This window comes from Sinohyriopsis cumingii, chromosome 18 (assembly GCF_028554795.1).
Source record: "Sinohyriopsis cumingii isolate HCF-2022 chromosome 18, ASM2855479v2, whole genome shotgun sequence".
NCBI classification, from domain to species: domain Eukaryota; kingdom Metazoa; phylum Mollusca; class Bivalvia; order Unionida; family Unionidae; genus Sinohyriopsis; species Sinohyriopsis cumingii.
Genome location: NC_142978.1, coordinates 653,854 through 677,922, shown reverse-complemented (window position 1 = coordinate 677,922; position 24,069 = coordinate 653,854). Strand labels below are relative to the sequence as shown.

Genomic DNA, 24,069 nt, shown 5'->3' with positions numbered 1-24,069 from the left:
ACAATATGGACATCGTGACATAAAGAAAAGTGGAAGTTCCATCAAACTAGCTTAACTACCTATCAGAATAATAAAATTTTAAAATAAAGTAAAGGGAACTAACTTTTGTCAATCTTGTATGGTTCATTCACAATCAACAATATATGATTGTTATTCTTACGTGATCAACTACTTAGTGAATAAATTATATATCAAATGTCTACAAGGCAGTCTAAGTTTTCAACTACTCAGTAGGCACATGCCATAGAGGTGTTTCAGTATCTCTACGTAACAAAAAAGCAATTATAAACGAGTAATGTATAGACTAAATTCTGTAATGTTACGACTCTATGGTCTTAAACTAACCAAAAGAGACAAGATATACCATCAGCTTTGCAATTTCTTTAAAAATGAAACAAGTCATGCCCCTTTGACTACAAAGTGAAAATTCAAAAGATACAGTATTTTGAATCAAATCCTAATTAATTCTGAATGTGCTGATGTACCAATAAAAGTCATTGCGTACTTTGTAATCCCAATGAATAATATAAATTCGTCTTGCAATTAGAGACAGATACTTTCTTCCATATATTAAATTCGCTAAGCATCATTTTAGAGAACGAGAGAGATTATGTGGTTCTTTATAATTACAATAAATATCAGTGTGTACTAGTATTTATTTAATTTGTAGCAAATTACCGTGGCGACATGATTGACTGTTATCATGAACCTTGTGACAACCTGCATGTGATGCTGACATACGAAAACCTAAAGTTTCTAGGAAAACAAGCAGATGCCTTATATAACAGTCTCCAGTATCTGGCGGAAACTGGTAAGTAAATATATAAAAGTAGTGACTTATAACTTGGTTGATTATTATTATTATTATTATTATTATCATTATTATTATTATTAGGTAAGAAAACAAGTAACATAGTAGGTATGTAAGTTAGTTAAAAGGAGTTAGGTGAGTAAACTCGAAAGACAGAAGTTAACATGTTAATAAAATGAATTCAGGTCATGGGTTTTCTTGAAAACGAGGAAGACCTAACTCCTGATTGGCTCGCTGCTAAGGTACTTGACCTTTGTGACAAAGTTAGAGTGGTTTTTAAATGATTATTCAAACCACGTTCTGATTCTCAAAGTGCGTCTTAGGTTTTCAAATAACTGAAAATGAGTAAATTCCTGCATAAACATTATTCTTAGTGAAGACAAATATTTGTGTTCAGTGTCGTTGATATGATATAATTTATATATTTAAAGCATTCATTGGAACTGCAAGATTCTTAGACTTTAGGATCTAGTAACTGTTTTCAGATTGCTTTGAATTAATTTAAAGACATTTTGGATTATATTATTGTGATGTATCAAGACTATTGACACATCAGCACAATATATTTGACTTCACTCGGAACACAACTGGAACTCATTTGGAGTGCTCTATAATTTCGACTTGTTATAAAATTTTATGACTATTTAGGATTTTCATTCACCATACTGTTAGTTATTTTTAAATTTTTCATTTTGTGTTTTAGGGAAATAAATTATACTATGAATTTTACAAAACTTGTTGTATTTCACTCTGCTCTTCTGTTACACACACACACACACACACACACACACGTGTGTGAATGTGTGTGTGTAACAGAAGAAAAGAGTAAAATCCAACATCTTTTCGTTTTGATACATTGAAGAAAGTACACACATTTTTAAAACGGAACTCTAATGAAAAGCAATTTGCACGTATTGCAGAATTTTACAATGTGTGTGCGATTATGATTTTTAACGTAGCTTTAATAGTTTTTCAGTCATATCGTTATGACGTCTGCAGTGTGGCAGTTTATAGTGATTTCTACCTTTGAGACATCATGCCACAGACAATAGCATAATGTTCCACTCAGTCACGTTATCCTGACACCAGGCCTATCAGTCCTAACACCAACCATATTTATCAGTCTTTGGTTTGATTCGGCCGGGGATCAAACCGCGACCTCCCGCATCCGAGGCGGAGTCTCTAACCACTAGGACACTGGAACTTCCCAGTGTATTATGTTTGTGTATGTGTAAATATACGTGTGTGTTTGTGTTAATTTGCTGTTAAACAACTGAAACATATTTTCGTTTTGATACAATGAAGAAAGGACACATATTTTTAAAATGGAACTCTATTGTAAAGCAATTTGCATATATTATAGATTTTCAATATTATGTTGAATCCTTAGTTTTAATGTATTTTTATCCATGAATTCAACCTTCACTGACATACCACTTTATTATCTTTTATTCAAGATCGGGGCCACCACTAAATATATAGTCAATACTTTGTATGCTGTAATAGAGGTCAGTCGGTCTGCTATTTCTCAATGTACTGCTTCCTTCCAAAAGCAATAAGATTCTCATATGCGAGACCTCAGAGGAATGGTCCGATGTTCCATTTATGTGTCATTCCTAACGTAATACGTTTAATCCACGTGGAAACAGTAAAGGACCATATGTGCTTTCTTTTTTATTTTCTTAATGTTACTAGCTTTATTGTTACTAGCTTCTCCAAATGAAGCTTCTGTTATAATGGTAAAAAAAAATACAAGATGTTTATTACAATACATTGCTTCCAACATAAGGCATCAACAACTGGATCAAGTTAGTGCAATAATGTAGCCGTCCAGCCACAATATATGCTTTCTTTCCCATCACAGAACAAAAATATAAATAAATCATGGAGACATAAAACTTAATATTTCTATAAATGTTCAATGTGTAAGTATCAGCCCTTTCTCAGATTGGCAAAATAATTCCTATCTCAGTTTGATTGTAGCGATCAAGCACACATGTTCTGGCAAAATAATTCCTTTCTCAGTTTGACTGTAGTGATCAAGCACAAACGTTCCACTGCGAAGTAACATACATATATAACAGTCATTTTACCTGAAACAAACACAGTTCGATGCAATCACACGGGGTCGAAAATGACATTCTCTGTGTTACAAGACATTGCTTCCAACATAAGGCATCAACAACTTTATCAAGTTAGTACAATAATGTAGCCGTCCACCCATAATCTATGCTTCGTTTCACAGAACCCAAAAAATCAACAATGGAGTGTTCAATGTGTAAGTATCAGCCCTTTCTCAGATTGAGCAGCAGGGGGGGGGAATCCTACAAAGGTCTAGAGACCACCAAATGATAAAATAAGCCTTAAAAAAAAGCTAATCCTACAACAGCAACGAGACAAAAAAACGCGACCCCCCCCCCTCAACTTGTTGTCGCCCCCGGGGCTGCTCTCTTCGAGTTTCTCACGTTAACCATACAATGTATCAAGTCCAATACGGTATCGTGTCCGCGGGTCGTGTAAATTTATTGTTACAAATCCATGTGGGTTTCTTTGAGCGCGACTAAAGAAATTCTTAAACTTATTAATATCCATATCGCCGCTACACCATGTCTGATGAATATTTCTCAGCGTATGAACATCAACTCCATTGAATATCGCAAGAAGATTACAGTTATCCCTGATTACCTTTGGTATTTGTGTGTAACGTTGAGTAACATAAATGACATCGGTGTTTTTATGACGACCCCGGGAGAATATCCTTGCAGGATTTTTTTGCTTGTCCAGCATCACATCATCATACACTACTAGGTTATTTTTTTCCCCGTCGAGGTCCTCAACGCTGGGAGCTTCTTCGATATCAGTGATAAATTCAACTACATCCTCGTCACTCAGCGCTTTTGCACTCTCATTAAAATCTTTTATAACATTATAGCATCGCTGATCGTCTACAGATGGTGCTACCAAATACAGCTTATCCCACTTCATCCACTTCATAATCAGGTTCAGCAACAACTGCGTTTTACCCGATCCTGACGGTCCAATGATAATCATTCTGATAGAATTTGGCAACACCGAATTATGCTTGATTGGCTCCCTTCGCCGCGTCGCAGAAAAGTCTGTAATTTCCATTTGTATACAAAGAATAATAATTATGGATCTATATTGTGTGAAGTGTCGGGCACGAACCCCTACGAATGATCTAACAACGGTTACAACAAAAAATAACAGACTAGCAACTTCAGGTACGTGTACGCGATGTGGCACAAAAAAATTTAAATTTCAAAAAAAAAACGAGGTGGTGACATTGCAGCCGCCCTCGGACGACTTCCAGGTACCCCTTGGGGAAAGTATCCCGGAGAAAAACATCTCCCAGGATACAATTACTGCGGTCCGGGAACACGACTAGATATCAGGCTTGACAGCAACGATCAGCCCAAACCCGGCGAGTATCCGATAAACGCTATCGACGCAGCGTGTCACATACATGATATTGCTTATCGAAGTAAAGATCTACAAGACAGGCATATCGCGGATGTGAAATTAATTCATGCACTAAGCGCCATAAAAAATAAATCATTTAGGGAGTCACTCGCTAATTGGTTAGTAAGATCAGCGATGAAATCTAAATTAGCATTAGGCGCTGGATAATTAATAACGATGCAGACAAGTCCAAGGACTTCCAACGCTAGTGTTTCCATGCAAGCGATTTATTATTCCCCAATCGGATATTGGAGAGGTAACTCAGCAATTAATAAACTCGCCAACGCGGCATCAGTAACACGCGAGGCTGCCAAAAAATGGCTGTCAAAACAAGCAATATGGCAAATCTACTTACCACCACCTCGACAAATCAACTTTGCACATTTTGATGTTAGTACCCCCAATGAAGTTCATCAGGCTGACATACTATTCCTGCCTCATGATACTGTCCGTAGAAAAACATACAAATACGCGCTAACAGTAGTTGATGTTGCTAGTAGATACAAAGAAGCAGAACCGTTAGCGACTAAAACAGCGTCCGAAGTCGCCTCTGCGTTTTCGCGAATTTATCAGCGAGGACCTCTAAGCTGGCCTCGATTATTACAAGTTGATCCTGGCAAGGAATTTCAGGGCGCGGTGTCATCACTGACAAAGCAGCATAACGTTACCATACGACGAGGACATACTGAAATTCATCGGGATCAGGCAATTGTTGAGCGATTTAATAGAACACTCGCTGAGAGATTATTCGGATACCAGTACGCGAGGGAATTCATTTACGATACGAGATCTCGTGAATGGGTTGCAAGACTGCCAAACGTGATAGCCGCACTGAATAATGAAATTACCAGAACAACAAACATGAGACCTGTAAATGCAATCACAAAAAAATATATACCCCCGATCACTAAAGTGATTCACGGACATGTTTCAACGCAGCCAACGACGCTAGCGGGTAATGTCACCGTTAGGTATTTATACGAACCCGGCGAACTCGAAGGAGGAAAAAAAAGAGCAACCGATCCAACATGGAGTGTTACCACACACAAGATATCCAGCATAACCAGATCAACTGGGAGAAACGCAATCTACAGATTAGATTCGACTGCTCCTCAGCGTGGATTCACACGCGAGCAACTTCAGGTGATTCCCACGGATACACAATTACCACCTCGATCGCTTAAATAACTGCAGCAACACCTCTGCGTCGATTACACTCAAGACAGGTCAGCATTACATTTTCACGCGTATGACCGCGATTGCTGTCTATTCTATCCACGGTAAATTGTCTTGGGTCGTTTTTCGGATACTGCCACAGCAATAAACAATTACAACTCGCACAGTGATTATTCTGACGCTCACGTAACGACAACACAGCGTTGATATCCAGGTTAAACTCTCTATTATTTTTCTTGTCGCTTTGTCGGTAACTGTCTAATTTTTTTCTTATTTGATCTTTTTGCGTTAACTCAACAACGGCTGACTTCGTTGACGTATCTAATGCAATTCTTCGTAACTGAGCCATCTTTCTTACTCTGGACACGGCTAAATAAACTAAATTTGACCATTCGATGCGGTCATCAACGATCCAAACAGTTGTATCAGAAATAGTTAATCCTTGTGCTGAATGAATCGTCATAGCATATCCTAGTGTCCACGGTGATTTATTTATTGCTAATGCATCTTCGACCGCATCGACGTTAACTGTTACTATATCATTCAATACTAAATTTTGTTTCTCTGGTTTTCCGGGAATATCAACATCAGTATTCTGCAATCGTGTATCATCTGGTCTATAACATAACGGCACTTCCAACGTTGGAAATTTCTGCCGCTGTAACTGAAATAGTCGCCGCTGAAGTGTATCTCTGACTGATTTTCTACTTGCAACAATTAAATCATCTGGTTTCCACGCCGTTAAAAAGTTATCAAATGAAGTCTCTGGAATTATTTCACGCATTATTTCACATTGGACTTTATTGGTTTGTAGCCTAATTAGTTTTTTAAACTCCTTTAATGTGTCATCAAGCGCTCTGATGTCATCACGCATTTCCTCGTAATAATCAACAAACCCTCGTAACCACTCGTGGGGGGATTCGCCGACAAATGGTGGTGGTTGACCATGATCGCCGCACATCACAACTGCGGTATTTTTCGTTAACAACCACGTCAGGAACCGTTGTAATGTATCCAGCGGCACAGTGTCTATTTCATCCCAGATGATTTTCTCCGGGATATACTTCGTTCCCATTCGCGTAGGAGTCCATGTACCGCCGCTGTATTTGAAAAAGCCGTGATAAGTGCAGGCCTTTACTCCCCGTTGTATCATTTCTCTGGCAAGTCTGTGTGTTGGTGTTAGCACGACCAAATCAGAACCGCGGAATAGTTCGATTGCACGAGTTGTCTTACCACATCCTCCAGGTCCGTTCAAATAAACTGTTCTGTGTCTAGCAATTGGATCGTGCACAGAAGGTCCCGATGAAGGTGTCCATGACATCCCTGTTGATTTCCGATATTCATCTTTAATTTCGACATCAGCTGATGCGCAGTACGAGTGTAATTCTTCTTTTTTTACTCGCCATGTTCCCCATTGACCATCAGATTCTGGCAAATCTAACACAGTCAAATCGTCTTCGTGAATATAAAACGAATCTGTCGCAACTCTTGCCACGAAGGGAACTCTATTCACCATCGACAGTAAATTTATAGAAACATAAGCCAGCATAGAGGATCTCAAATGAGTATACTGAGCTGAATCACCGTCTATATAACTAACAACTGTTCCTAATCGTTTTCCGTCCGGGATTATTATGTCCTCGCGGGAGCAGAATGTATCTTTCGCAGTAGTATCAGCGATAATGAAATTTAATTCTTCCTCATCCATAATTAATCGACTGTGATGTCGTTTATGATCATATGCTCCGCCTTGAGTAAATTTACCTATCAATCTTCGGCCGAGATCTTTACAGTTGCGCTCTTCCTCGGACGTGTCCGCAGTTGGTAACCAAACTGAGGTTTGTTTTGAGTAACAAATAATCCCCGTACTGACAGTAATAGATTTTAATATTCCTTTATCAACCATAAATCGCAACAGCGAAAACGGTACCCATTTCTTTTCGTGGAAATGTCTGCCAAACCAAGCATAATTAATAGGATGTAACCGTGTTGCAAATTCGAACGATTCCACGTGAGCAAATCCAGTCAGGTCAAAATCAGGTAAAGGTCCGTTAATAGCTACTCTTGTCATTAAATTTGTGGGATGTCCAAACCGCGCAAAGTATTCAGCGCATTCACCACGGCCAAGAAAACTTCCTGGATAGCACGCAATCATATCCACCGATACCATATTATCACTAACAAATACACTATTCCATAAACCGCCGTGTCCGTATTCGATGCAACTCTGCTGAACATTCTCGAGAAAACTCTTCATGGTTGGTTTCCAATTATTTTTTTGTCGTGCTATATGTGCGGCAACACTTGGAACAGTAAAACAATTAGTTAGTAATTGATCAACTTGCTCAGTTGAATATTTTTCTGTGAGCGCTTTCATTTCATTTTGTAACTCCGCAGTTCTATATATTTCTCCGTTCGGGGTCACGAACTGGTCATAATCACCAACTTCAGAACTTCTAAACAACCATACCGATACCGGATCGGTTTTACTCATTTGATAAATACAATCAAACATACCCGCGGAATAATACCTTATAACACGATCGCGTGGAAATATTTTAACTGATTCCGTCCAGGCGTGGCTGTTATGATCAATAATTGTTATTGAAGCTCCACTACGGTTGTATTTCGATTTATACAATTCCTCGCCTGTTAGCGATAATACCGTTATAGGAAATCTTAATAATTTTTCTAGCGCGGCAACATCCTTAATTGACGCCCCTACATCTTTGACTCGATTAGCCCATGTTGTTATTTTATTTTTTCTGATCTCAGTTAGACCATTTCCACGTGCTGCGTTTTTAAAATGTTCCATTACTCGCTCAGCTACACAATTTAACACCACTGATGTTTTCATTGGCGTGAGTTTATCTACACTTGGTTTCTTTATCGGATATATTCCGTAAACGACTGCAGTTACTGGATACGATCTGGCGTAATACGGTATATCAACCCCCGTCAACATTCCTGGTCTAGAATTATTGCTCAACAAAATAGTTTTCCTTTTAATGTCAAGGATAGGATCATTTTTATCACGGATAATCCACGTGTCATCGTCGTTTTCGTTGACCACTTTGACAATAAATTTTATCTGTATGAAATATCTTCTATCGTCGAGATACCCAATTATGTTACGCGCGATTGTATCGTTCATGGTAGCATCAATGATAACGCTCGCGTGAGCGATGCTAGCATCGCCAAAAACTCTTCGAGTTTCGGGGATAATTTTATATGTCGACCACACATGTGCGGCACCATCACGACGAAACTCTTCCTTGGCATTCTTGATAACACCAAGCAGTTCCTTTAACTCTCTTCGTCGTACATCGCCGGTTAACCGGTCAAGATCGAATCGAGAACCTGATACGGGTTTTATTCTGGATAGTCTTTCAAAACTCATTATTATAATTACGACAAGTATTTAAATAGACAAATATATTATATAATGAACCATTGTTGCTGGCTTCGACTTAATTCATCAACTCCGTGTAACAAACCCTGCAGGGGCGAATACTGCGGACAACACGCCCAACAAGTAAGAAATGGAAGTTTAGGACCAATACCGTGTATCCGATGCCACGTTGGAGTTAAAGGAAAAACACAATTATGTGCACGTTGCGGTGGGAAACGATACCGCGAGCTTAAACGATATTATACTAAAAAAAATAATATTTCCGCGGTTGATTTTCATGAGCGTGATTACATAAATAAGTTTTCAGACAAATTATGAATTAGACAAATGATTTGCTTATAGTATAATGAATCAAGAATTCGTCCCCGAACAAGAATTTGTTCCCGAACAAGAATTTGTTGCACATCCAACTATTCCAAATTATGAGGCAAACCGAGATGGCACGGTGCGACACTGCACGCGAAGACGACCAGTTGGTACAGTTGATAATAATGGTTATTTAAGATTTACTGTTACCAAAGGGAGGTATTTATGTCATCGTTTCGTCTATGAATGTTTCCATGGAGTAATCGAGCCGGGTTTTGTCATTGATCACATTAACGGTAATATACTTGATAACTCTATAAACAATCTTCGCATGGTCACTCAGAGCAAGAACTGCCTACTGGGTAACACAGGGCGTTGTAAAACAGTTGGGAAACGAGCTGTTAGGTCTCAAAATATACAGACTCGTGAAGAAATTGTATTCCAGTCAATGGCCGCAGCCAGTAGGTATTTCGGTATTTGTCCACCTGTTGTACAGCATGTCGCAGACGGGATCAACAAAACAGCATTTTCAAAGAAGCTCAAACAAAAAATCTCATTTTGTTACGTCGACAACTCGGAAGTCTAAGACGCAGAAAGTCAATGACTTCCGCAGAAATGCAATGCATGAGAAGTCTTTAGACTTCCAGTTAGATAAAAAAAAATGGTTATAATATATGAATTACGAAAATATAAATATCGTAATTGATGAAATTCAAAAATTGAAACAGCGGGGTTTTAATATTTTAACAGACGCTGAAACAATTATGTCTGATTTTGAATCCTTGAATGAGCTATCAACGAAGAAGAATACTCTTCCCGCGAGATACAGGTTCATTAAAATGCTGCAAAATTGCATTTATAGATCACTTGCCGAGATCACCAATGAACAAATATCCGAATTTATTCCACTGACGCGTGCAGTTGAAAGTATTCGTCGCACACTATCACACGAGTATGAGACTCGAAAATTAATTAATTCCCGAGTGAGATTGTTAAAAAATCAAATAAAGAATTCCGACGCGGCAATCTCCGATTGCTCTGAAATGCAAGCATTTCCAGAAATGCAAGGACTTCTGGATACATTAAGCATTTCTGAGAAGTCAGAGACTTCCCTGGAAGTCTAACGTAAAAACGCTAGCGTTTTCAGAAACACCATTGTGAGTTTACAAGGGTAAAAAAAAAGTATTATTTTTTTTTGTCTTTGAAATTCTACTATGGAAACGCTAGCGTTTCTGGAAATATGCAAGCATTTCTCAGGAAGTCCTTAGATTTTTAAGATTTGCTTGAGTGTTTCAGCATCAATACACGAATGAGAATAGTTCATGATGTGTTCTTGGTCACAAAAAACTGTGATCGTGTGATACTTCTGTAACTGTTCCTGTTGCGGCCGTGTCAACAAGAAGTCTTCGTTGCCGTGGTCGTCAACGACTTGGTCGTCAACGACTATTCCGACGGGGAATTCGACAGTGTCAGGGTCCGAAGAAACGCCTGCATGAGAAATGCTTGCATTTCCAAATGCGGTCCTGATTGCCGTGTTGAGAATTTGTTTGTCATGTATGCGAACTCGGACATGGATATACTCGCGCATTATACACAACTGCAATTTTTTAAATGTGGAAACTCGAAGAGTTTCTCAGAAATGCCAGCGTGGAAACTCTTCCAGAAATGCTTTGCATTTTCAGTTTCAGGATTTCACCAGTAAGTTTATACTAACAGTCTCGCCACGCAGGTCCAACAGATTCCCGTGTTGGTCGACGAGTTTAAAATTTATCGTTGACAACCACGGATTATTACACCGCAGATAGACCACATTGATTGGTTCTTGCACAATCAGAAAACCGGGGGGGTCTTTTGGCGTGAACGTATACAGGATAAACCCCTGCGTCGCCGTAGTATTATCTGATGCGCTGTAGCTACCGTCGATGACGTCACATACAAGATTAACCGCGACCACATCTGTGATATTTACGATCCCCGGAGATACGTGTCTGCCATCGGATGCTGTACTGTTGTCGTGCTTGAGAATAACCGGCTGCGGTTTTGTTCGCGTGTACGTGGCAGAAATATCTTCGAAAGATTCCGCGATGAGATCCTGGACTGATTTTCGCAGCACGGGTGCGTTATATCCAGGAAGTTTAAACCCGGGAATGTCTTCGACGCGGATATTATACAACGTCGCAAATTTTATTCTTCTGTCCGGGGTAGGATCATCCAGCAATTTTTGAATTACTTCTTGATTTATAAATTCCATTATGGATGCGAGTTTGTTTAGTTTTTCTATGGTCGTTATAATACTATTACGAGTCGCGATTTTATCACTGGAAGAAATATACTCTTGAAAATATCCCCGCAATAGTTTTAGTTGTTCTTGATGATATTGTTTGATCGGATTAAATAAACTAGATTCTATCGCGGTTATGGTCATAACACGAAACGCAGGCACCCTGGGTTGGGAGAAACTTACATCCAACGAGTCTATGAAGAATGGATTGAAACGAACTCCATCAACTATTGGTGGATTTTGAGGTATACCAAATATGTCGGTCCGCCGTTCCGCGAAAAGGTCGTGTTCTTCTTCCTTCGTGGTCGTGAAATCCGACTTCGGTGGCAGTTCCGGACCTGGCACAAACCCGGGTTGTATTTGTGGCCATCCTAATACTGTTCGAAGAGAGCTTTTATAAATATCCACGGCGTATCCCGGTGTTGAGATTTCAATGACCGCAGACAGCGTTGGTTCATGAGCTGTTATAGATATTTTGGCTTCCTTGCCGGTGGTTCGTTTTATTTGGCGTTGTATTTCCGCGTTGATTTCTTCGATTTGATAACTCCCAGTGGGTAGCGTAATTGTATCCCATTCAAATTCACGTTGTGGGTCTGTACTTGGTTTTCCGAACACGAACGAATTATTCGACTGCAGACCCGAAAATGATGCTGACCTGATATTGGGCCAGCTGTGATACACACTGAGCTTCGCCAACGCGATTTCGTTCACGGCAATTGGAGTTGGAAAATTAATACCGAATTGGGGTTCCGTCGACGATACTGAGATCATCGTTGTTTTTACCGGTGTTGTGTTTGTGGCTATTTGTTGAAGCAATTCCTGTGACGTTGCCATCGTTATTATTTACTGAACTTTTCAAATAGTCATTGTACGCGTGTGACATCGCCGTAAATTCAGAATCTGATATCGTTCCGTCGTCGAGACTTGATGATATCAGCGATGACAGTTTCTGATATGCGGTCACGGCGGTAGTTAATTTGGTTGTGTAATCGTGCAGTTTTGTATTCGCGCATGATGATATTTTTTTTGCTATTATTCCAAAGACGCCGGCGGTGGTTGTTGTCACAGAAACACAAATTGTTGCAGCGACTACTGCAGTCACGGGAGTTATCGCTGATAGTATTAATCCCGCGGATGCAACAGCGGTAGATACCGAATAAACCATAACATCCAATACTACAACGCGGCGTTTATACTTCCTTACTTTACGATTAAGCTCGTCGATGACGGTTTTTAATTCTGATTGCCACTCATAGACCTGATTGTATCTATATTCATTCCCGCGCGGCGTTGAAACGCTTTGCGTTTGCGTTGACATTATTTAAATCGCATGCGATTCAATTACGCGGTAACCAATTGAGGCGTTGCAGCGACGAATTCCAAACACCACCAGTAAGATGTTGCTGTTAAAGTATCGTCGGCGGCTTCAAGCATAAATGTTTCCTCGGTTCCGCTGTTTAGTATTACAGTGCAAACCCCGGAATACTTATCGGTGGAATGTCTCCAAGGATATGTTGTGAAGATTTCAAATTTAGCGGCTGAAAACACAGACAACCTGTAAACACCGGTGGCTGTTGCTGTATATTTGATAGTGTTGTTATTTTGTCGTGACCATGTTGCGAATCCCGATGATACCGTGAATACGATGTTGGTGATATGCCCGGGAGTAACTCCAGTGGGAACTTTAATCAGACTGGTTTTGTTAACGATCTCAGGAATACCCGATACTATATTCTGCTGTGTTTGTTTGATCGTGTTAATGTTATTTTCTATTATCTGAACTTGATCTGAAAAACTTTTTTCCGTTCTGACTACACCTAACCGGGTATTAATCTTATTGATATCGTTGGCGTTATTAGTAAGATTTGGTATGATTTCAGAAAGTTTCGTGTCGACGACTGGAGGATCCCCAAAGAACTTATCCACGGCCTCATCAGTTTTTGAGAAGTTTCTTCGAAGTCTTGTAAACGCGCCCACGTGAACATCATACTCTGCACGCAGCGTATTTAGTTTACCGTTGACGATGTCCACGTATTGTTTGTTTGACGCATCCTGGTCGGATTCGGGATTTGCTAACGCGGTTATTTTGTTGCCGCTCATGTCAAGTCCGCCGGTCATTACGTCGCCGGATTTTGTTACTTTGTCGCTGACTAGGTCAACAACGAGTTTGTACTGCGCGTCGACGTATTGTTTGTTTGCTGCATCGTCGTTCGAGGCTGGATCTCTGAGTACGGTTATTTTGTTTCCATTCATGCTGAGTTCGCCTGTCATCGTGTCACCGGCTTTTTTCACACATTTATCAACACCTTTATCAATACTGTCTTTGATGCTTGCGATTGATATGTTCGAGTCCTTGATCCGGCCGCCATCACTAAATGCAACGAAATTATCCTTGGTAGCTCCAAGAACTCTGCGAATTATATCATTGAACTTAATGTTGCTCGTTCTTAGTTTTCCTTGCTTGTCTTGGAAAATAGCAACTTCATCTGGGTCAACTCCAGCTATATTCAAAAGACTATCGACTTCATCTCGGGTCGCATATTTTGAGAGATCAACATCTGTGCTTGATTTACCTCTTCGCGCGGAAGGTCTTCCGTAAATATCCACCATTATTCTTGTTACCGTTTTTTAAATGCTAAACATTTCTCGTGAGAAATCTTTGATTTCCAGCGGTGTATTCATGCACTACTCGATGAGGAGACTTTGCTGGATTTCTTGAGATTGCATCAAGAACACTCAGAACCTCGTTTCCACAAATGGGCGGATCAATTAATGTTTGTGTTGGTAGCGTCAACTGCCACACTGGAATTGAAAATCCTTTAGATTTCTTAGAAAATCTGGAAACGTAATCGAGGAATTCAACTGGCGGTGCTAGTCCGTACGAATCGAAATAAATAATTCCGCGTGGATCGATCGCGTAAGCAACCCAGTGAGTTCCCGGACCATCTTTGTTGTCGAGATTGATAATGCCAGTTTCTGGATTATTCGGCCGCGTCGGTAATTGATCTCGCATAAATACGCCTCTGAAATGTTTTACACGCAATTTTTTAACAGCATCGAGTAAATCAAAATTGCTCAACGGCGTTAGAATTTTTTTGGATACCATGATGGTGGAGTTCCTGGTAGTCTTAGCCCTGATCCGCGAGTGGATCTCCCCTTTTTTTTGTACCCGGATCCAAGGGATTTCCGGGCTGCCAGCGCGCTAAGAGCTGGTACAACAAGACCTGACATGAGTGCTCGCCTTGCGGGGGAATTTGATGACGATGAAGCTAAAAGTGCCGGAAGGGCCGCAAGTGGTAATATACCACCCGTTGTCGTACCCCGTTTGCTATATCCGTTTCCCGTTGCCTTTTTTAGTGCCAGTCCAGCTGCGGTTCCAACTGCACCGAGTGCTGCGGCTTTTGCTACGGCTGGTGCTGCCGCGGCAATCAACGCCGGTATTGCTGCGAGAAGAGGAAATATTCCACCGGTTTTAGTCATGTCCTTGATAGCTGCAGCAGAGAAATCAAGTCGGACACCGGTTTTTGCTGTTAGTGCCTTATTAAAATGTTTAATCTGAGTATTAGTCAACGACAGCTTGTTTGGACCACCAACAAGTTGATCTCGTTTTAACGTTATTGATGTCCCGCACGTGCTTGCGTTCTTTGATTGCAATTTCTTCGTTTGACCGGAAGTCAAGGTGACATTAACGTGACTGTATGACATTATATCCTAAGTTTGATTTTAATTGCGTTACATATTCTCGATTGGAGCGTCAATAACTCTCATTCGTCCGCCAACACCTTCAAGCAGCATTGCTTTATCGGAGAGTATGACAGCAATCGCTCTGTAACCACCAGCAGGAGCATCTACACGAGCTCGGAAATGCAGGTCGACAACAGATTGTTTAACCAGATCAAGATGTTCCAGTGAAAAGTAATAAATCGGATATAAACTCATAAAGTCTCGCTGTGATATTTGCAGGCCAGTGTCTACATTAAGGTCGCGCCCCATAAATGACATCAGACGATGATACGCGCGTGCGACACGATGATGTTCGAAATCTATTAATATATCCTCAGATGGCTCCTGATGCCCATTTATTCTCAACGAAACTTCAGAAACTCCAAGTGTATCAAATACCATTGGAGTTCTTGTCTGGTCACTTATTCTAGCACGGTATTGAAATGCAATGAAAATATGTCGTGGTGCTGATACTCCTTGTTGCGATGATATATGCCATGTAAACAACCCGCCGTGATCACCCTGAATAACGTCTGTGGTTGTTGTTTTCCAGGATAGCAGTGATTTACCACCCGTGTCCATAAAAGACAACAGTCGTTGTTCTTCGGTGATTGACGGAGACAACACTGGCATCCACAACCACAGTTTAGTTAGTATTACCTGACCAGCGGCAACAGCAGCATCTCGCCAGATAGCGTCATTATCATCAGGTTTTCGCACAAGTATAACTGTGTGTTTGGCACCGAATATAACCTTTTGAACATCTCTGCAGAATCCAAAGATGTGAGACAATGGAATCACACCTGAGAACTCTTCATCTCCACTTAACATCGATCTACGTGTTGCAAAACCCAAATTAAAATTTTCGTTCATCGATGCAACTTCGGTACCACCAGCATTCATTGTTACATTCCTGTTCTCGGGGCTGTCGGTTATATCCTTTGCAAACATCATTGATGGTCCGGCTGATCTAGTGTAATCATCCGAGTATCTCGCCAACCCGAGAATTGTTGTGGCAACATCGACGTTATCATGAATTGTTTCAATTTCTTTTCCATCTATCATATAAATAGCGGATTTAAATAACGCCATGATGCCGTTGTTAACAAATCCAACTCGGTCGCCGATTCCGTAGTTAGTGTTATCATTCTTTAAAAGCCTACCTTCAACTTCGATGAAGGCCTCAGCGGGCAAGAAGTATCTGCTTGTATCCTGGACCTGTAGTTCAATTCTTCCCCGTTGGTTAGGATTACGTGCTTCATAAGAATAATATTGAAAATCACGTACAGAATCATCTTTAAGTACTGGTTTGGACATATCAAACGCGTCATTGGATTTTCGTGCAAACATTATTATTATTTGTGATGGTCTAATTAAAATGTTATCGTCACCGGAAACCACTACCAGCTATCAAATTAGCAGTTACACTATCTTGCAACGCTTTGGAGGTAATTCCCGCTGTTGCGATCTCAGCTAATTTCTGATTTACGGCCTTATTTACTACGCTACTAACATTTGCCGGCATAGCTTCAGTGGATGGTAGTTTTACTGGCGCGGACTTCTTGACTGGGGGTTTTTTTTGTATCAGCTGTGCTAGTCGATCCTTGATTGATTGAAATGCTTTTCCGGCAAGACTACCAACAGTGCCAATGGCTTTATCCTTGACAACATCAGCGGCTTTCATCGCGAATTGTTTTACTAACGGTCCAGCTTTCGGAGCGATTCTTGTGACTAAATCCCTAACAACATCACCGACTCCATCTCCGTAAACAACCTCGTATACTGGTAATCGTGAGTTTACTACTCTGACACTTCTTGGTCTGCGAAAAGAATCGTGTAGTATCATTTTATTTAATTATTGTTTCTCTAACTAAATTTACTAGTCGCTGTGGTAACCATCCGTGAGTTCATCAATGAGCCCCCGGTAGATGCTGATATCCATAATGCCACGCTGAAATAGTCTCTGACAGATATCTGCGGCTTCATTTATAATTTCCGGAGAGTTATTTCCGGCACGTCTTCCTCCGATGAGAACTTCCAACCGTGATACGTCATTGACGATATTATCAGGGCAGGGAATAAAACCGGATCCTAAACCACTCCCGGATATTTCCGTGGATGGCGCCGACGATGATTGTTTTTGTTGTTGTTGTTTTTGTAGTCGTTGTTGTCGTTGTCGTTCAGCTACCTCTTCCATATCATCCTGTAATTTTATGTAACCAGGATCGTTTACATCAACGGGCAGATCACGATGACCGAAATATACCGCTTTTGCCCAATCTTCGAAGGCGACAATTTCTGGTAAATTTTTTACTCTTAAATATTCTTTTCGTTTTTTAAAATTATTTATAATAAAAGTGGGAAGATCCTTACTCCGAACTTCTATCTTATCAAGACCAACTTTCGTAAACATCCCCCGTGGAGTTTTTTGTGGAACTTTAGTTTCCGGAGTCTGTTGCAACGGAGGAGGAAGTTGATACTCTATCTCGGGTTGATCGATTTCCGTCTCCGAGAAAGGTTCTTGTGGAACTTCATAATACTCTCTCGTTGGTTCCGTTGTCGTTATGCCGGCTTGTGGTTTAGCTATTTTTCGAGTTGGTTTTTTATGTCGCTTTGTCTGTCGCATTTGGACATCAAATCGATCTGATCCTGACATATACTCTCGATAAAATACATCACTGGTATCTAACCGTTCGATACCCTGTTTTATTTTATAAATTCCATCGAGAAATTGTTGCTTAGATATCTTTTGATTAGGATCTTTTATAAATTTTTCTCGAGAGTGATATGCCCTAGCAGCGTCAGCACCAAAAGCAATTATTTCATCTCTATTTCTGACTGGACGATTTTTAATTTCATCCACAAACCCTTCAACGAAATCCGTTTTATAATTAAATCCTTTGATCGGTTTCGGTTGAGCCTTCCTAAGTTCTTCTATCGCTTGAAGAAGACTTTGTTGCGGTTTATCAGGATCAGGTTTTCCTATGATAGCAGTTTTTATTGTTTCAGTAGCTTTGGTCACGGGTTTAAATAATTCCTCCGCGGATTCTGCAAAGACTTCCCGTGCTTGCTGTCTTAGTTGTAATTTTTGTCTGACACTATCACGGACAGGAAGAAATTTCTGAATTGCTTCGAGACGTTCTCGAGCTAATCTAGTAGTAAGTGCTTCTCCGATATTTGCCATTATTTATTTGTCAATGATTTAATTTCCCCACATGGATTTGTAACAATAAATTTACACGACCCGCGGACACGATACCGTATTGGACTTGATACATTGTATGGTTAACGTGAGAAACTCGAAGAGAGCAGCCCCGGGGGCGACAACAAGTTGAGGGGGGGGGGTCGCGTTTTTTTGTCTCGTTGCTGTTGTAGGATTAGCTTTTTTTTAAGGCTTATTTTATCATTTGGTGGTCTCTAGACCTTTGTAGGATTCCCCCCCCCCCTGCTGCTGATTGGCAAAATAATTCATATCTCAGTTTGACTGTAGCGATCAAGCATAAACGTTCCAATGCGAAGTAACATAGATATATAACAGTCATTTTACCTGAAACAAACACAGATCGATGCAATCACACGGGGTCGAAAATGACGTTCTTTGACACAGTATTCAGATTATATAGACTGTTTCAACCTTTGAATAAGCTATGCTGATCCGTTGATATTTATCAATATAAAAAGTTATATGGCTATCTTAATTTATATTAAGTTGGGAAGGGTAAGGATTCCCAGTAATGTTGTAGTGAATTTCAGCCAAAATTAGACTTCTGTGTCCTTTTCCGGATCTAGAGATTCACTAGGTTAAATTTTGAAGCAAACCATATCGGTGGCAAGTCATTCAAATATCCTTCCTCCGTCTTGACATGTGTATTGCGAAGCATATGGAAATTCAATGAATTAAATTAATCTTCTGGTCTTAGGTTTTCACATATTTTACTTTAACATCGTTATCTCTACATTATATATGCCATAAAAACTGATGAATGACAAAGTGACTATTCAAATTTAAGTAAGGAATAACTGGTTGGATATAGAAGAGATATGTGATTTTCTAAAAATAGTGTCATTAGTATTGCAAAGAAGGATTATTTTATTTGATGCTTCAACATTTCTTAAAATGTGGGCCTTGATGTATTCGAGTAAATTAGGGAAACTGGCAAATATATCAGCTAAGATGACTGTTTGTGGCTGTGGATTGGTTGTGAATTCGAGACAAAGGTGGAGTCGATATTTCCTAGTTTTATTTTAAAATCGAGTTCTAAAATATTCAGGAAGAAAAAGTTGAACCAATGGTTCTCGTTAACTGGCAGCTGTAAGGCTGCAAGGAAAATGAGAAAAAAAAAATACCCAGAAAAACTAGTAAATGATGAGTCTACATATCCTTTCTTTCAGAAACCGCCGGTTCTGACGCCATCAAAGGGTATCTCTGTTTTCTCATCGTATTGATGACTAAGCTAGCTTTTGTGCAGGTTTAAAGAGAGTGTTCGCTTGAACCGTCAGATCAGGATTTCTATATCAGGTGGAAATATATAATATGTATTTTCATGGTTCTTTTGTAAGTTTAATAAATAAGTATTGTGCTCATTTTTGTCTGCAATGTTAATTTTGATATTACTACTTTTAAGTTTTCTGCTCGTATGTGTCATGTCATTTTCGCCTCAACCTGCATACGAAAACAAATAAAGAACAATTAACCTGCATACGAAAACAACTAAACAACAATTAACCTGCATACGAACATAACTAAAGACCAATTAACACTTATTTTGGTTTTAATACTATCGAATAGAATTCACGCTTACAAAAAAAATATAACGTTTCCTGGACATTATTTAAAAAAGCTTAACTATTTGTACTTTAGTCTTTAAAAAAAATTGTTCGATATTTATACACGAAAAAATTGTAATGAATACGTTATCTTTAGAATTCTCTGTATTTTCATATTTTTGCATAAAACCTTCTATTTAAAGATATTTCACTGCATGGGTCAACAAATGTGTGTTTATAAATATTGCAATAATATGTTCTTTATATACTGTATGTATGTATGTATGTATGTATGTATGTATGTATGTATGTATGTATGTATGTGTGTGTGTGTATGGATGGATGGATGGATGGACGCACGCACGTACGTACGTACGCATGCATGCATGCATGCATGTATGTATGTATGTATGTATGTATGAGGTGGATAAACATGGTTTGACAACTCATATATCTGTATTCATTATTAGATAGCTGCTGTATGGATGGATGGATGGATGCATGCATGCATGCACGCACGTACGTACGTGTACGTACGTACGTACGTATGCATGCATGCATGTATGTATGTATATATGTAATTATGTATGGATGTATAGATGGATGGATGGATGCATGCATGCATGCACGCACACGCGCACGTACGTACGTACGTACGTATGTATGTATGTATGTATGTTAGTATGAGGTGGATAAACAGGGTTTGACAATTCATATGTCTGTATTCTATATTAGATGTCTACTGAATATATCATAATTGTCTCTGCTTATATGAGTATTTAAAATAAAAACCATCTAATTTAAACTTTATCTGTTCTTTATGATTACATTTGTCCCATGTTTTAATTCTCAGATAATACAATTTTATAAATTCCATTACAAAATTTAAAAGTGATACTTAATATGCATTCCTTGAAAACTGTGTGAGCAACGTTCCAAAACCTTGGCACAATTTTATGCATCGGCCAATACTATTTGTAGAAAAATTCAAAAATTTACATCAAGTTTAAAACAACTACTGTAAATATCTTCATTATATTTTTTATATTTAGTTTCACAAATAATTTGTGTGTTTTATTTATATGAAACATGTGCATATATTTTTTGTATAAATTCTTAAGGAGAGTTACCAAAGACTTATGCAAATGGTATTTGCACTCGCCTCGCTTGGCACTCAGCATTAAGAGGTTAGTCTTAGGACTGGTCGGTCTGGTGTGAGGCATGATGCCCATGTGCTAGACATCACTGTAAACTGCCACATTACAGACATCGTAGTGTTATGACTGAAAACAATTAAACTTACACTAAAAATCAAAATCGCACACACAAACACACACATACACACACATATAAATATATAATGCAATTGTTTAATCTATGAAAGTCGTTCTATACATGTATACATTTTCGCGCTGTGTGAATTTACACCATCTACAGAGACATTGACAAAATTAATTATTAAGTGGTACAGTCAAACCCACTTCTACCCAGTGTCTTCGCGATATTAGTTACTGATATCGTTGAAAAGTGATTGAGTACATATCTCGTAGGGACGGACGGACAGATGTAAGTAATTCTGTATGCCTCCATAGATTGTGCAGGTATCACAAAGATCGGACGACATGGAAAATCAACATGAAACGTGTCTTATATTCCAGCAAGCCTTATGAGCAAATAATTGAAACTGTCAAAATAAAAAGCATATTAGTTGAGCACTTTCGCCGCTTTTTTGTACCTATTTAGACACTTTATGTCCATATATTTCTGTTAATTGGACGATGGGGTGGAGATCGGGAGATGGGATGGGGCTTGCGGGCCAGTAGGTTGTCTTTTTCATTGCGTTTTGAAGCAGTATTGTTTATATCACGCCGAGGAAATTGTAACTAAGTGCCTTTCATATGGACACGTATCCCGGTATGCAATCCGAGATCCACAGAACACAAGCTTGACGCAATACAAAAGGATCTCCTTCAGTGGCATTAGGCATTCGAGATTATTCCGTCTGAAACCCTTTATAACTCGCAAAAATAGAGACTGATCCATCTAATTATTAGGGTAAAATTCTAATTCTTTCGTTTCTAGAAAACTCCATATAAGTTTACTGTGAAAAGTTTGTGAAAATTGGATGCGAAAATTGATCCCCTATTGCTTAATAATGTTACCATTAATACCTAGCTGGAAGTGAAAATAATACATCAGCAGAACAGAGATCGCCCGCCTCTTATTTGCAAACCAATATTTATAATATTCAAAGTCATTACCATGGAAACAAACCTATATAGATTGTAAAATGAATTATTTATGCATACGTAAAATTTAACGAAAATTTGACGAGAAAGTCTGATGTTGTGGCAGTTCAGATTTGCACATACTATACAATGCCAGCCTTAAATCTTTATTCCAAAATGTAATAGTTTGTGATCCGATGTTACTTATCACGATGTGATAAATGCTCTAACGTGATACCATAATCATACGCATCTATATTATATTAGACATAATTACGAATATTTTGAGGTTCAACATTCGGCTGTCTACCTAAAATCGTTTTATGCCTTGCTATGAAATTTTGTAAATGGTTAGAGTTAGGTTAGTTAGGCCTAATATATATATATATATATATATATATATATATATATATATATATATATATATATATATATATATATATATATATATATATATATATATATATCTTAGCCATTTTGATTAATAATAGAGAACGTAACGATATATAATTCGACTATTTCAAGAATATAATTTTAAATTAGAAGTTATTAACCTCTATTATTCATGCTTATGTTCGATTCGTCATTATAAAAAAAATGATTGGCTATATTAATATTCTCTTTCTAACTTCCTGCTTTCCGTATCTTGATCGTGGTAGTACTTTCTTGTGCAGTATTCTTGATTTATTGATCATCTGGACTTGTTGTTACCGTTTTATCCCTGGACGTGCTGGTACGTTTGATTTAATTGAAAATATAAAGGACGGCTAACTGGAGGTTTTGTATTTGTGCTGAATTGGTTTAAACTTAATCAGTATCCAGACTAATAAGCTACGTGCTTCTGCGTAAGTAAATAGGCAACAATTGGATGATGCATCGTGTATGTACCAGATGAACACTAGAAGTGGTTTTATTATTTTTTTTTTTTGTTTCATGATGCTAGGTCGTTGGAATTATAAAATCTGGTGATGGGTACCTGAACCAGGAACCATACTGTTTAGGAAACATTATCATAAGGAATAGGGTGTTTTTTTTAAATATTGTCACGTTGGGTATGGTTGGGTGGAGTATAATGTTAATTTTTAAGTATCTCGTTGTGTCCAATATAATACAGCCTTTACAAATCTTATTTCGTTCGCCAACAAGTTCTAATACTATAGTTCCCCACCAGACTTTTAATTCGTTCATTGGTAGGAATTGCTAATGTCTGATAATATTTTTCAGTTTGATTGTGTTGTTCAGATCATTCACACGTAAAATGAAGACCGTCCTGATAGATCTATTTATATTTTCAGTTACATTTAATAAAATCTTGTTATCTGTCTATATTTTGTTTCTATTAAAATATTCTTCTATTGCAAAATTAACAATCAATCAGTACTAGCGGGGTATCATAACTCACAGTTTTAATAAAACCATTTTAAAGTCACTAACCGTATTTACAATCAATCGATCGTTTTGTATTTGTTCGTTATAAAAGTCGTTCTTTAAATGTTATCGCTATAAATACATTAATCTATAAAGCTTTGATCGCTCTGTATAAACATTGTCTTATGCGTGGTAAGGAAGATGGAATATTTGTTATCCCACCTGTTCTTTTTTCTGTAGTTAGCAATACCTTATAGCATTATCCAATGATTAATATCTCTTGTAAACGCGTCATGCGCACAAGATATGTCTTGTTTTAATAAATCCTTTTTTGATGTATCACTTCATTGCTAGCAGTCTTTCTGTGATATTCTGATATCCAACTGTTAATTTCATATCTTTTAGTTCTCTCATGCTTTAAAAATCATAAAATTTAAAATAATCGTCCTTTCAAGTGTGTCATATTGCGCAGCCATTCCTTTTTGTACATGCTCGTTGATGGTAGCATATTTTATAC

General features: G+C 38.6%; 1 protein-coding gene across 1 annotated transcript in view; it reads left to right on the top strand.

Moving 5' to 3' along the window:
• The window catches only part of LOC149775946 (uncharacterized), a 107,257-nt gene extending 86,521 nt beyond the window's left edge, over positions 1-20,736 (top strand). Inside the window, exons 7-8 of the mRNA XM_089941426.1 lie at positions 671-811; positions 19,582-20,736. Of these exons, the coding sequence (XP_089797552.1) occupies positions 671-811; positions 19,582-19,664 (224 nt within the window). The 3' untranslated portion in view covers positions 19,665-20,736. The remainder of the gene's footprint in view (positions 1-670; positions 812-19,581) is intronic.
• Positions 20,737-24,069: the final 3,333 nt, after the last annotated feature.